This window comes from Aquila chrysaetos, chromosome 2, assembly GCF_900496995.4.
Source record: "Aquila chrysaetos chrysaetos chromosome 2, bAquChr1.4, whole genome shotgun sequence".
Taxonomy (NCBI): Eukaryota; Metazoa; Chordata; class Aves; order Accipitriformes; family Accipitridae; genus Aquila; species Aquila chrysaetos.
This window is the reverse complement of record NC_044005.1, coordinates 31,471,713-31,486,691: the sequence shown is the minus strand read 5'-3', so window position 1 is coordinate 31,486,691 and position 14,979 is coordinate 31,471,713. Positions and strand designations below refer to the sequence as shown.

At 36.4% G+C, this 14,979-nt stretch overlaps 1 protein-coding gene across 10 annotated transcripts in view; it reads right to left on the bottom strand.

Moving 5' to 3' along the window:
- HECTD1 (HECT domain E3 ubiquitin protein ligase 1) overlaps positions 1-14,979 on the bottom strand; it is a 65,610-nt gene that overhangs the window by 3,797 nt on the left and 46,834 nt on the right. For 8 of the 10 annotated variants that reach the window (XM_041118756.1, XM_041118764.1, XM_041118766.1 and 5 more), the window contains 12 exons: positions 14,128-14,349; positions 12,248-12,381; positions 10,148-10,304; positions 9,078-9,300; positions 6,407-6,461; positions 5,982-6,164; positions 5,437-5,647; positions 5,269-5,354; positions 4,033-4,160; positions 1,888-2,089; positions 1,606-1,743; positions 743-1,350 (listed from right to left, as the gene is read on the bottom strand). In XM_041118756.1, coding sequence (XP_040974690.1) covers positions 743-1,350; positions 1,606-1,743; positions 1,888-2,089; positions 4,033-4,160; positions 5,269-5,354; positions 5,437-5,647; positions 5,982-6,164; positions 6,407-6,461; positions 9,078-9,300; positions 10,148-10,304; positions 12,248-12,381; positions 14,128-14,349 — 2,347 coding nt within the window. The remainder of the gene's footprint in view (positions 1-742; positions 1,351-1,605; positions 1,744-1,887; positions 2,090-4,032; positions 4,161-5,268; positions 5,355-5,436; positions 5,648-5,981; positions 6,165-6,406; positions 6,462-9,077; positions 9,301-10,147; positions 10,305-12,247; positions 12,382-14,127; positions 14,350-14,979) is intronic. The other 2 variants (XM_041118770.1, XM_041118773.1) reach the window with 2 other exon arrangements.

Sequence of the window (14,979 nt, the reverse complement as noted above, 5' to 3'; positions counted from 1 at the left end):
TTAATTTCCAGCACTAACAGTTACAGAGCCACTCAACATATTAGGTGTTTAGGCCCTTCAACAGTGCTACTTGCTTTCTCTCTATAACAAGCCATGCTAAAAGTCTGCAAGGCCATAAGCAACTACTGAACTCTGTCTATGCAATCCTTGTGGCACAACACGATTTTAACAAATAACCCATAATATTAATGGTAGAAAAACTGCTGTTTCAAAAGAAATAATTTAAAACTACAAAAGATGACAACACCAGTTTACACAGGTATGAGCACTTTTATGTCCTTAACATTTGCTAAAAGTTAGCACGTTCTGTTCAACATGGATTCAAACACTGCACTGCATGTCTATTAACATAATCTGAAATTTCAATCTGTCCTCTTTAAAAGCTGTCAAAAAAACTTGATAAATTTCAATAGTTATCATAGCAAAAAAATTACTGATTCACAGTTGTCTAAAGGTCTTTACAAGTATTTGTGTGTTTCTAGAGAGTTATACGGCATTGCAGTGCAGCCACATTTAAGTTTAAACATCAGGAAACAGAGCAAATGAGAAGAGAAAATCCTCAAACTAAGGAACAAGAATATAGCTACAGATGGCAAACTGGATCTTGCTGCATCTCTAATGATTCCCCCTTGCAATGATATTATTTAAAAAGAAGAAATCTTCATTTTTAATTACACATGTTGACATTTGTCTCTAACACAACACTGTTTGCATATTTATAAATAACTATGAAAACTCTTACCCCAAATCCTCTATGCTAAGCGGAGGTCCCGAACCCGATGGATTCTTCAGCATTAATTCCTGTAGTTTTGTGTTCTTTTCATCTTCTGACAGACTTTTGTTGCTTAAAATTTGACGCCTTTTAATTGCAAGGTCCTTAATTTCTTTTAGAAACCTAGCTCTATGTGGATTTACTAATTCAAAGTCTTCCCACGTTAAAATTCCATTAAACCAGGCAGGAGGTTTTGGTTTTGGTGGATCAAGAATAAATTCTGATTTGGAGTCTTCTTCCAGACTTCCTACTGACAAGGAATCATGCCCTTCTTCTGTAGAAGCCTCTGACTGACTTTCAGTACAGTGCAAGTCTCTGTCACCCCGTGATTCATATATCAACTTACTCATGTTACTTTTAATGTCCCCCATACACATGAGTTTAAAAAAAGGCTTAGAAATGGGTAAATCCACAAGTCTATTGTCCTGAATGCATTTAGCCAAGAAAATTCCAAGGAAATGAAAGAGTTTGGTTATTCTTTCAAGTTCATCACTATCTTGTGGGAATGGTGCTGTGAAGAGTCCACATGATCTCTGTACATAGTAGCCAGGGGGTTTCAATCCACCACCAATATCAACCTGATTTAAGAGACGCACAAGAAGTAGTTGACATTGTTAAAGGTGAATTTAATTATATATCTGTGCTGTTTAACTTCTTGTACTCTACTTCTCTGTTAAAAAGAGAACAGGTAAGAAAGCAAGTTGGAGAACAGACTGGTCATTCTTGACCATGATGAGTGGCTGCTCACCAATCACGTGTTCTTCCCATCCCGGGTATCTAGCTCATTTTTCTTTTACACAAGTAATCAGTTTAAAATGCAAATTGAAATATACCTGCCGAGACTCATCATCTGGAAAATCGTCATCGCAAAGCCAAGCTCCCAAATCTGTTCTCTGAAATTCTGCTGCCACCAATGCATAAAATTCCAAGGTAGGACCGAGGCCTGTTCCTTCCTCCCCTAAAAACTCAACCTAGAAAAACATAAGGTATGTTAATAATAAAAGAAAATGCTAGTGAAAGGTTCGGTGTTGGTTATGGAACAGGATTTTCAGTATCCCAGCTAGTACATTAGAAATAGCTATCTAACCTCGCTCTGCTAGGCAGATGTGCTTTACCTCTAGAACAGATTTTCTGTCTGCATGAATCTGCATGACATTTTCTGCCCATTCCATCAAGGATTCACCTCGCGGAACTTTCACTCTTTCATGTTTGAGGCGTCCAACTCTGAATTCTCCTGGATCATCACGTCGCACTGTGCTTGTGGTCCTTGTCCGTTCAACAGTGGCTTCTCGTCTGTTCTGCAGCCATACAATTGCTCTGGAGAAAACCAAAAACCAGTTGTTTGAAACTTCGATGTCTACCAGCATAAAAACTTGAAAGTAGCCACTACGAAAAGTTACCTTGTTAAGTACTAAAAAAAATATATTATTAGGAGGTAATTAAAATTATATACCAAAGTATTTCTCAGAAGTATCTGAAATGCCCACATATGGGCTGCTTCATATTTTATGAGTTTAGAAAACTAAATAATTTTTAATTACTATGAAGGGCCAACCATAACTTCTGATGTAATAGATAGCACCAATGAAAACATACAATTCTTGATCTGAATTATTATAGTTTTCAAATTACAGTGGAATGAACAGAAGGCAGCATTTACTGCAGTATTTTTTAATCACAGATGCTCAAAATTGTTTATAGACACTTACTACCATTTCCATTATATACTGCAAGGCAGTTGTCAGTACCAATGGGATGATGTACAAGTTTTAGGGCAAGATTATGCACTTATTAGAGAAACACAGAACCAAAGTGGAAGTGCAATCATACACATACAGACCCATATCAGTGAAGGAAGAACACCCAACTCTAATAGCAGTACTCACATGAAGTCAAAGCTTGAAATTCTTTTCTGTATTGTCATCTATGCAGCAATAAACTATCTACAAAGCTACCATCTGTTGGTTGTTTTGCAAGTATGGTCAAGTGTCATGACAGACACAGACAGAGAGTGTACACACCCACATCCATATACACACAGAGCTTATATAGAGTATATGAGTTTTAAGCTCTTAAAATACTGGAAATAGTTCTTAAGAAAGCTCTTTACTTACCAAGTAAATACCATGCAAATACCATGTTTCCTGAGGGATCTCTTTAAAATACAGTTTTTCTAAAATACTACCTTTTTTCAAGACAAAAACAAAACAAAAAACCAACACACATGGTCCATCTTTCTGGACCATTTTTCCATAGAAGTTCAGTTTTTCCATATTAATAAGATTTAAACTTATGTCTTGCAAGACAACACCTTTTCTTCTCTTCCTTTTTCTTTCTTTCTAAATGCCTCATTTTACACTCTTCATGAGGCATTTCTACTGCGTATTAAACAACAGTTAATTTTTGCAACTGTCTACACTTTTCTTCCTCTTTGAAAAACAAACAAAAAAACAGCCAAGAAAACCCGCAAAAACTAATTCTTCCATCTCATTACATAAAAGTAAACTGGCAAAAAGGTTTAAACTGTCTACATACTCTCAAGGTAACTGACTAGCAGCAATGTATTAAGGATTCCTAGGTAAGGAACCACATTAGAGGGTACCCTTAAGTGTTTTAACGTCTGGTTTTGTTACAGTTTCATTATGCAGCTAATACTAACTTTCAAAATAGCATCTCTTCTTTAGATTTTGTCTATTTTGTTAAGACTTTTTTGTTAAGACTTCAGTGAATTAAAATAAATGAACCAAAACAAACAATCACCAAACCACTGTAGGAAGTGTAAAAGATATGTGCTTTGGTGTATGTTTTCAAAAAACATTTAATTCACATTTATTTTCAGAATGTTTTCTATTTTGTTTCTTACTCCTTTAATGCAATGAACTGCAACCCAGTCTGATTACTGCCCAATAGGATGACCTAGCTAGAGGTACACATGCAAGTCTTCAGCTAAAGTTGAAAAATGAAATTTCTTCAAAGGAATTTCCTGAAGAATATCAAACAGGAGGTAGGCTACTCATCACAAACCTCTAATACAATGAACAAGAATGTTTCAAGTGTCCAAAAGTCTTTCTGAAGTTTTCCATCTTCTTCCCTTTTTTTCTACTATCCAAAATGATTTACATTAGGCAAGCAAAATCTCTCTCATTAGGATAAAGTCCTTCTGTGAATTAGCGATTAAAAAACCTACTATGTTAAAAAAAAAAAAAAAAAAGGCAGCAGTATTTTTGTGGGTTTTTTTTAAATTGTTTTGGTTTTTTTACCTTGATGCTCCAAATGCTGTGCATGTGAAGTACAACTGTCTTGTTTCAAATGGAATTAAGAAGGGACACTTGCTTGTTAGCTGCTCACACCAGTCTGGCAAAGCTCCGCTTGCTAGTGCCAAGGGTTCCTGTAGTTTAATGCAAGGAAAAAAAAAAAAAAAAGTGTTTCTAATATTAGACTCAGGTAGTCCCAAGAAGTTTGTAACTAAGTACACAGACACCCAATACACCGAAGTACGGAGTTTTCACTTGTGTGTGAGCACGTTTCTTCCTACTCAGCAACTGCTTCCCCCCCTCCTTTAAATGCTATGAATGAGAAGTTCACAGAGTTTCTAGGACTCAAGAGTGGACACAGGGTGCTTTGGCACAAAGGCACTAAAAACTGTAGTAAATCTCTGCGATATGTACTACTCAAAGCACTGTGGGGAGATCTGAGTATACAATTACCTGGAGAGAATTCTTCTGAGCTTTGCCCAAAAGTGATTAGATACTACCTCCTCAATACCAGAAGGCATGAAAGAAACTTGGTGGTAGTAAAGATGATCCCCACTGAAATATTACTATAGTCCCTTCTAAGATACAAGTATGATAAAAAAGACTGCAGAAATTATTACTACAAAAATATTCAGAGTGCCTGAACAGCCTAATGAATAATTAGGGCAACTTAACTCTAATTAAAAAAAACCAAACAAAACCAAACTCAAAAAGCACACAAGGGCCAAACAAGTCAAGAATCTTCATATTTAAATCTCTGTTATAGACAACGTAGTTCTGCTGAAGAGCTACATCTTAAAGTTTTCCTTTTAACGCATCTAACTGACCTGGTACCAATAATATGTTTTCTAAATACTATTTTTAAAAGCTTTATCTGGAATGTATAAACAATAAAATGTTTGTGAACCCTAACACAATTAATTGCCCTTTGTTACAATATCATCAGGCAGCAAACAATACGTTGTAACATCGATGTTTGGTGCAGAAAAAAATTATTCTTCATAACAAAAAGATACAATTCTATTACAACTTTTTTCTTGGTATGTTTTATTCAGACTAGTCTGTTCTTACAGAATTTCCTCATCCAAAATATAAGGAAGTAAATTACCATATGAAACAATTCATAAGTCAAAATGGCAAAAAAAGCTAATAATTTCAAACAGTCAAAGTAAGGAAGAGTAGAATAGAGTCTTAAAAACAACATTACGTATACACAGCGTGCATAACACATTAATGTAATACCTCAATCTGTTGCAGAATCTTTGTAGTAATTTTTTTGCTTGTGAATTCATCTGGTGGAAAGTTAAACTGAGGATGCTCATCTCCTTCTGAAAATAATCAAGAGAAAATTTTTCCTTTATTTTGTTTTCAATAAAACTTTTAAGAAGCTCTGCTAGATAACTAACTTACCTTCTTGAGAAGTTCGTGCTGTGTAAGGGTCACTGGCAACTATATACAAAATGCGAAGTAACTGCAGAACATCTTCTACTCCACAGGAGTTCTGTCCACTGCCAGCTTTGGCCTGAGGTTGTTCCTTTGCCAAACTAAGGATATCAGAATTTTGAAGAGTAGAAATGGCCCCTTGACTTAATCCTGATTTTGATCCATGTTCACAAAAATCCTGTAAAAAAAAAAAAGAACTGTTAAGAATGAAAACTGTGTGTGGGACTGCACACCCCAAGTTAATGATTTGAAAAATCAGAATGGTTACTCAACACTTAGTTAAATTGTGGATGGTTCAAATCATGGTTCAAATGCGTTTTAACACAAATGCATATTTAACAGAAGACATTAAAGGAAAAAAACAGAAAGCAGCAAAAACTAAACTTGATATTGGCATATGAACATTCAACTTTCCTATCCATGTCATATCCCTCCTCCACAAGAATCTTTAAAGCTGCAAAACAAAGCACACAGCCATTCGTAACAGAAAAAGTTTAGATGCAGACATATACCTTGTATGCAGCTATGAGCTGGGAACAATTTCTGTTTTTCCTAATACTTTTATTAGTGCCGGTTAATTTCCAGTGGCGCAGGAAAGCTGAGTCTGCATTCTTCTGCAGGTAGGTTATCAAGTCATTCTTTGGTAATTCGTCAGTGCCAAGGTACTGCTCCACATGCTCTACTGACCAGCAACCCTACAACAGGAACCACCAAATGTTGGTTCTTCCTGATTGTGAAGTCCTTAATATTTCACATGCATTACATATTGTCTTTTTTAAAGGAGCATGCATTTACAAATATACTCACTCATATCCTTTAAGTAATTGAAAACTGTTAGTTTTTTTAATGTAGCATTTCAAAAACTGCAATAAGATTTGTTTTGCTTTTGTTTAAACAGCCTTAAAAACATACACAGAGGCACAGAAGTAAGCCTTACCATTTTTCCACTTTCTTTCTCTTTATCAGAATCCTTCATTTCTCTGTACATGATTCTAGATATTAAAACAATGAGTTAATATTTCATACTCATAGCACATCCTCTAAATTCTGAAGTTATACATTGACTTGTTAGACATCAATGACATTTAGATAACATGATGTAAAACAGCAACAGCAGCTGCTCTTTGCCACAGAGAACATCTGGGATACCCTGATGTAGCAAAGTTCTTAAACTCATATTTAATTTTCATTATGTCGATATTTATCTTGCAAAGTATTTAATTTATGTTTCCTTAAGTGAGGTTTGAGTAATCAAGCAACCTTCATTGTGCAAACTTCCCAAAACAACTTTAGGTTCTTCATTATACATGCACCAACTCTTTGAAATTTTGAAGTCCCGGGGTAGTTCGCTGTGTGTTAACTTAGGAGATAAGCACATCTACAACTGTTTCTCATGCTTTCTAACTAGAAAATAGTTTTGCTGCAGCACACAATTTTTGACATAAGGCAACTCAGAAAACAGGTGCAACACACAAGCACTGCTGAAATCTGAAATACAAAGTTAAATAAACTGCAACTACCTTATTGCAGTTCTTGGTTTCATATAGGTTAGTCTTCTAGTATGACAGAAGTTACATTGGTGTAGTAAATGGAAAATACAGACAATCATGTAGTCTTACAATTTCTGTCTATTACTATAAAGCTAGTAAGGTCAAATTAGGGTACAGAGAATAGTTGAGGTTGGAAGGAACCTAGTCCTATACCGCTACTCAAATGTCACATTTAAATGGAATTTCCTGTATTTCAATTTGAGCCATTTTCTTCTTGTCCTTTCACTTGTCGCAACAACGAAGAGTCTACGCTCTGTCTTCCCTACTCCCTCCCATCAGGCATTCATACACATTGGTAAGATCCCACAAACGTTTTTTTCTCCAGGCTAGACAAGTCCCAGATCTCTCAGACTCTCTTTGTATGACAGACTCTAAGCCCTTTAGTTAGCAGCTAAAGCGAGCTTAGTCTAGCAGCCCTTTGCTAGACTCACTGCAGTGTCCATGTCTCTCTTATACTGAAGTGCCCTGAACTGGATGTAGCGCTTCAGACATGTCTCACCAGCACTGAGCAGAGAGCGAAGATCACCTTCCTCAACCCTCCTAATGCAGCCCAGGATGCTGCTGACCTTCTCTGCTGCCAGGGTCCATAGCTGGCTCACATTCAACTTTATGTCCACCAGGACCCTCAGGGCCTTTTCCACCAAGCTGCTTTCTAGCCAGCTGGCCCCCAGCCTGTACCAGCACATGCAGTTATTTTTCCCCAGCTGCTAGACTTTGCATTTCCCTTTGTGGAACTTCATGAAGTTCCTGTCTCTCCATTTCTCCAGCCTGATGAGGTCTCTCAGAATGGCAGCACAACCGTCTGGTGCAACAATGACTGCTCCCAGTTTTGTTTTGTCTGCAAGCTTGCTAAGGGTCTGCTCTGTCCCATCATACAGTTCATTAATATAGATGTTAAACAGTACTGGACCCAGTATCAACCCTTGGGGTACACCAGCTGGCCTCCAGCTGGACTTCATACCAACGATCACAATCATCTGAGCCTGGCAGTTCAGGCAGTTTTCAGACACTATCTAGTCCATACTTTATTAGTTTGTCAATGAGGGAGAAAGTGTTGAAAGCCTTGCTAAAGTTGAGGAAAATAACATCTGCTGCTTTCCTCATCCACTGAGGTAGTCATCTTATCATAGAAGGCTACCAGGTTGGTTACGGATGATTTCCTCTTCATAAATCCATGCCACCTACTTCCAATCACCTTCTTGTCCTTCATTGTTTGAAAATGGTTTCCAGGACTATTTCCATCATCTTTCCAGGGATGAAGGAGAGGGTGACCAGTTTGTAGTTCCCTAGATCTTTCTTGCCCTTCTGGGGATAGGAGGGACACTTGCTTTCCTCCAGTTCTCAGAAATGCATCCCAATCACCGTGACCTTTCAAAGATAATCAAGAGTGGCCAGCTCCTGTGGGTGCATCACATTGGGTCCCACGGACTTGTATGTCCTGTTTCTTTAAGTGCTCCCTAACCTTTTGCCGTTCACACCCCTCACCAGGTTCAACTCCAGATGGGCTTTGGCTTTCCTAACCTCACACCTTCACGCTGGGACAATGCCTCTATATTCCTCCTGGGTCACTTGACCCTTCTTTTACCTCTTGCATGGTTCCTTTTTATATTTTGAGTTCTGCTGGGAGTTTCTTGTTCATCCATGCCGGTGTTCTACTGCCTCTGCCTGACTTCCCACACATTGGGTTGGATTATTCCTGAGTCTGGAGGAAGTTACCCTTGAAAAATCAATCATGTCTCCTGGACCTCTCTTCTCTCTAGGACTATAGCCCCATGGGATTCTTCCAAGCAGATCCCTAAGCAGACCAAATTCTGCTCTCTTGGTCAATTGCTTGACTTCTGAAATACTAACAAGTCACAGTTGAGCATTAGAGATTATGATTTGTTTTGTAGTCACAGCACTATCTGTAAAACCAGAAAGAACATCCTGACATAAATGCAAGAAATACTAATTCTAGCATTGCTTTCTACAGAGGAGAAAAAAATTAACATTGTTTCACACCCATTTCCTAATTGGTCACAGTGTTCTCTACACAGAATAATAAACTTGCGAACTTACGTGTATGTTGGCTCCCAAATACGTCTAAGCTTGTCAGATTTCACATTGCCATTACAGGAAAGCTGTAACAATTTCTGTACGTAGTAAAAGATGGTAGATCGAAAGTTTGTTAGGGGCAGTTCTACTTCTCGAGTTGTTCCAAGACCTGAAACTTTCAAGGTAAGTGCTAAACGTGGTGAAGGCATGCACTCAACCTCTTCCAAGAGTTCTGAATGAGGTGTACCTGCATGTGAAAAATCATTTGAGAAGCCATTAATACAAAATATGCAACACATGACAAGTTGGCTTAAATATCAATAAAGTGGCTCAATAAGGAAGTGTGAAGACTTCCTGCACACATGCCAGAGAGATGATACTGAGTTGTAATTATGAGCTATGTGTAAGGGCTATAACTGCAGCACTTCTTTACATGAGCAAAGCTAACAGGAATTTCTGAAATCCCTGTTGATCCTTACGTCTTGATAACATCCCCTTTAATATTATCACAACACATGCATTCTTCTCTTCATACACAGTATCTTCCTGTTGTATTGACTCCTTTCAGTTCATCAAAATCAACAGCTGCTCGTTTCCACATAAGCTAAACCTACGTATTCCTTTCTGTAATGAACATTGACTACACCCACACTGCTAAACAAGAATGAACTAAGGAGCAAGATCAGGTGCTGTGCTGCTGGTCATACAGACTGCTCAATTACTGTATTAGCTTTCCCCTCGCCTCTGCTTTGGACTGTTTCAGCAAGCCCTCTCCAATCAAAGCTGTTCTGAGTAGCTCAACACACAGATTATTCCCTGCAGGTGGAACCAGACATAGCAAAAGATTTATCACTCATCCGAGTTAAATTAATGAGGACACTTATTTTACACAGCACTTAACTTACTTTTTCCCTCAATAATGCTTGCACCTGCAGAGGTAGATAAAACTCTCATTCAAACAGAGAAAGCTGCACAGCCACAAAAGCATGTTATACTGGTTAATAGTGATAGGATCCCCAGAGCCCAATGGGCCCTTAACAGTTAGTCTCCATCCTAAAGCCAGATCAAGTATCACAAATGTCTTGTCAGCATACCCGGTGGAGGGATTTCTAGGTCAGTTGTCTGTTGAACATTAGTACGACCAGGTCTCGGGTCAAAAGCAGGAACCAGAGCAGAAAACTGCCGTTTCAATACATAGTCATCATCCCATGTTCTTCTACGGCCTCCTTTGGTTTCATACTCCTCTTCTTCCTAAAAAAAAGTAGTTGTTTTTTAGATTCTGCTACAAAGAATCATTTGATCAAAAATTTAAAAGTTAGGGAATACAGCAGTCATGTAAACTAAAATTGACACAAAGATACCAAAGCTGGCACATAACAGTATTAGTTCCATTTAACCAGTTCAAGCAGGAATCAAGAGAATTATCAAAACCACAGAAAAAGAGAAATCAACATAAATAGGCTAACCTTACAACAGGTGTATTTATGATATCTGGAAAGAATGAAACTTTCCATGAAGCACCAGAATATAGGGAAATACAAAGTATTGTAGACCAGCAAACTTGGTGTAGATGTTCTGTGTATTCCACAAACTTTGGAATATCAAGGATTCAAATAAATCAATGGTGTCAAATACATTATTTTTTTCTGAAAACAAGTAGTGTTTTTTTGAAAGCGTATACATATATTGATATGTAATATATACACATTTTATCCAGAGATTAAATCAAATACCAAAATACTGGAACTATTATGGTGGGAAGAATCTAATTTTCAATGAGCTTTAGCAAGTATTAACTGCTTATGACTTTTCTACAACAAGCTGTTCAACTTGTTTTGAACTGTTGAACTGTTTCTGCTCAACTCCTCATTGAGAAGAATTATACAGTATATCAGAGGGAAAAGGACTGGAACCCAAGAAAGAAGAATTTTCTTTTCCGGATCCAATTCTTGCTGTGTAATCTTAAGCAACGACTATTTTAGCTATTTCTGCTTCTTCCCATGAACAACACTAGTAACTCTATTTAGTAATTTCTGAAAAGTGATCGACAATCTACAAACTAAGATTATTGTTTGCATTGTAGATCCACTTAAGTAGTGCTGGATTTTCCATTCCTAATTTCATATCTTTGTGCAGAAGGCAAAATAATGAAATACTTAGTAATGTACTTGAATTTCTATTAGAAGTATAATCACAGTAGGTTAAAATGCTAAATGTTTTGGTTCAAGTGACTAGAAGTTTTCATATTAATTACAAGAGGAAGTTTCTATAATTCCATAAAACAATACTTATATTTATGTAATAAACATGAAATTATCATTATTGAAGTCGTATTTTTCCTCTTAGACCTTGCAATATCCATTCTGATCACTTCAATGGTGGTAGAAGGCCAAGCATTATTCATACCCCTAAAGAAGAACCAAATGAAAGGCCAGAACTCACGATAATGTAGGCGAGACCCATGTGGACTAACCTGCTGGGTTTTGCCTTTTTTCTCTTGCTCCCCCCACTCCCCCCTTTTTTTTTTTTTAGGAGAGAGATTTCCTCTGGCATACTTAAATTATTACAGTTTGCTTCACACAGGCCTACAGTTAAAAACATCCCAAAACTGTATAATTACAGAATTCAGCAGCCTACCCACAAAGTTATACCATTTCATCAGCCAGTGAACTAGTGATCCATCATTTCTACTGTCTGTCAACTTGTTCCCAGGCTGTTTTTAAGATATTAATTCTAACCTATAAGGTCTCAGGGTGCACTGGTGTTCAAAAACACTCTTCTCTGGAATAAATGCTGAAGGTGGTACAATCAAATTTGTACAGAAAGGGCATTGCCCTGTTAGCTGTCCTATCTAGTGAGGCCTTGCAATTTTATCACACCCATTTGAACGCAGGAGAAAACAGCTGTCTTAATACACAAAATATATGCAAGAATAAGGAAAAGGGACAATGAACTGTCTTCATGAAGTAGTATTCAGTTTGCAGCCCCCAAAAAGCATAACATGATTTTAACTCTGGCATTTCATTTAGAGTCTTAATGGACAGGTACTCCGAACTAGTAGTCTGAAAGCTAAATACATTTGCTTTAATTAATGGAAAGATTATAGCTAGGACCCCATATTGCCAAAAAAGTCTGCGGATTTTTAATACATCTGTTAGTCAATTAAGATATCATCTATGCTAACTATACTGTACCATAACTTCCTCATATTCTTGATCTTCTTGGTTGTCATCTTCATTTTCATCATCTTCTTCATCTGGTTCAGGTAGATCCTCATCATCATCTAACTCTGCCAACAGAGTACTAGCTCGGCAGCTATCAAGAAAATCTGTAATACATATATACATTTATGTACAGAACAAAAGCCAAGAATAACTTTTAAAGCAAAATTATGAAAATTAAGGAACAGGAGCACTGGGAAGAGTGAAAAAACAAATCTCACTTAAAACAGAAAAAGAGAACTAAAACACTGCTTATGGCATAACAAGATTAAAAGCTGTGATAAAAGCATACACCTGACAAAAAGTCCAGGGGTCTAGTCAACAGCATAACTAACAAAAGAAGCACTTAACATTTGTATAATTAAGAGTGATCAGCAAGTGATCAGTTTCTCATTTGCTTGTATCAAACATTTTACAATTACTCTTATTTTAAATTACAAAAGATCGCAAAAAAAATGGTACACAAATGTATGTGTTTGATTCTATGTCTAATTAATTTTAAAAACAGACTAGTGATGTAAATTCCACTAAGAATGTGTGGCTTAGACCTCAAACTACAATGTAAAGGACATTTAAAATAAACATTTAAGAGTGGTATTTTTAAAGATTCAATTCCTAATTAGTTTCTGTAACAAGAAGCTGAAGACAGATACAAAGTTCAATTTCACCCACCTAGTACTAAGGCTTAAAAACCAACCCCCCCAAACCAGAAAAGAAGTTCACAGCAGTCCAAGGTGGACTGTGATGAATCTTTGAACTTTTACATTTTTCTGTACACATATAAACTATCTATACCACCCAAACACCCTTTGAATTGTTGCTAATGCCCCAACCGAAACTTTAAGGTAACTCTATTTGCCTAGTTGTTTACGATATATTTTAAGACTTGTCACCCAATCAAAATATCAAATGAGACTTATTAAAAGAATAAAGGGAGATGGCATATGCAGATATCTTAACTGACCACCTCCATGCAGCTCAATTCCAATATCCATTGAAATTACCAGATATTTTTCAAGCAATTTCAATAGGCAACAAAATAGAACACAATCTTAATCCAATAAGTTTTAAACAAATCAAGTATCTTTTCTTTCAAGAATGCCTCATAATCCAATAAACTTTACATTAGGAAGTATTTTCCCATATCTAGCCCAGGTTTTTCTTTACTTCATTTCATCAACTTGATTCCTAGATACTATCAAACTAGCTAACTAAATCTTCTTTCACAGTACTCATATCCAGTAAATAACTTCTGTCCTAATGTCTGTTTCTAGCATACAGTACCCACATAACTCTGGATTTTGTTCCTCCAACCACATAATTCCACTCTCCATGTCATTTTCCTTTCTGTGTTCTTTCCAATTTTTTGCAGTTACTGTTACGGTATTGAGATACCTGGAACCTCATATACCATTTTAAGTGTATAATGTGCCTAATGGCAGATAGTTTTCAATCACCGAGTAATACAAGGTACCTCAGACTGAGCATGCAGCATGCCTAAACAAAACAGTGAGAAATAACATTTTGATTTTAATTAGACTTCATATGCAAACTATATTAGATACTAAACTTCTTTGATTAAGGAAAAGATTAAGTGCCTAAATAAACTATACCATAAATAATAATAAAGTGGGATAGAAACTGCTGAAAATAAAGACCTGAAAACATAAGAAAATACTACTATGTTAACATTATTTTACTTACTGCCTTACAGAACTAGTAACATATGAACAGCTCAACTTTAAAATACTTTTCAGTAAATAAACTACTACATGAGAAAATCATAACAACGGGAGAAAAGGAAAAATCATTAATGGGAAGTCTGCTTATGTTCATTTAAAAATGAAACTTACCATATAAAGAATATTCTGCCTCCTGACCTGTATCGCTCTCACTAGATGTTGATGTTAGGCTAGTAGTTAGAGTATTACTAAGCGACTGACCAACAGATAAAACTGTAGTTGCTGTAGCTACATTGCTGCTGCTAGTAACACTGGATGTAGACATGGTCACTGTTGATGTGGTACCAGTTGTAGTCAGATTAGGAAAACTTTGGGCACCCATAAGAGGAGAAGCTATAGATAAAGATATGGTAAGATAAAATAAATGATTTGATGACTTGAAGAGTACAATTTACATGCATGACTCCTGTGTTTAAAAATATATTTGGGGTTGAGAAATTATCAGATGTGTTATTATACAATAAAGAAAAACAGACTAAAAGGGGAAGGGTTTCCCAGTGCAAAAGTGCACCCTACAATGCAGATGCCCATTTCTGAGCATATGCCCTTGCATACATTTAAAACAAATAATTTTATCAAATAAATCCCCAAATCCCACTGTAATTCTGAAATTACTTAATTTCATTTTCAACATATGAAAGGTATTCCTGAAATCTGTTACTTCAATACTGCATCTGTCTGTAAGCCTAAAATGTAATTTAACCTCTAAAAAGCAATATAATCAAAATTATACAGGTAAAACAGTTTAACTATATATAAATGATTTGAGAACAGAAGACAAATGTGAAACTTGTGATTTTTGCACATTTTTCTAAAGCTCTTAAAGCAGCTCTGACTTGTTATCTTTCATGTAACTATTAGCACACATGTACATGATGGGCGACAAGCCTGAGTTGGCAGTACTGTGAAACATGTGACTTAATACCTTACTTATGTGTATGATTTACATAAATAATTTTCAGA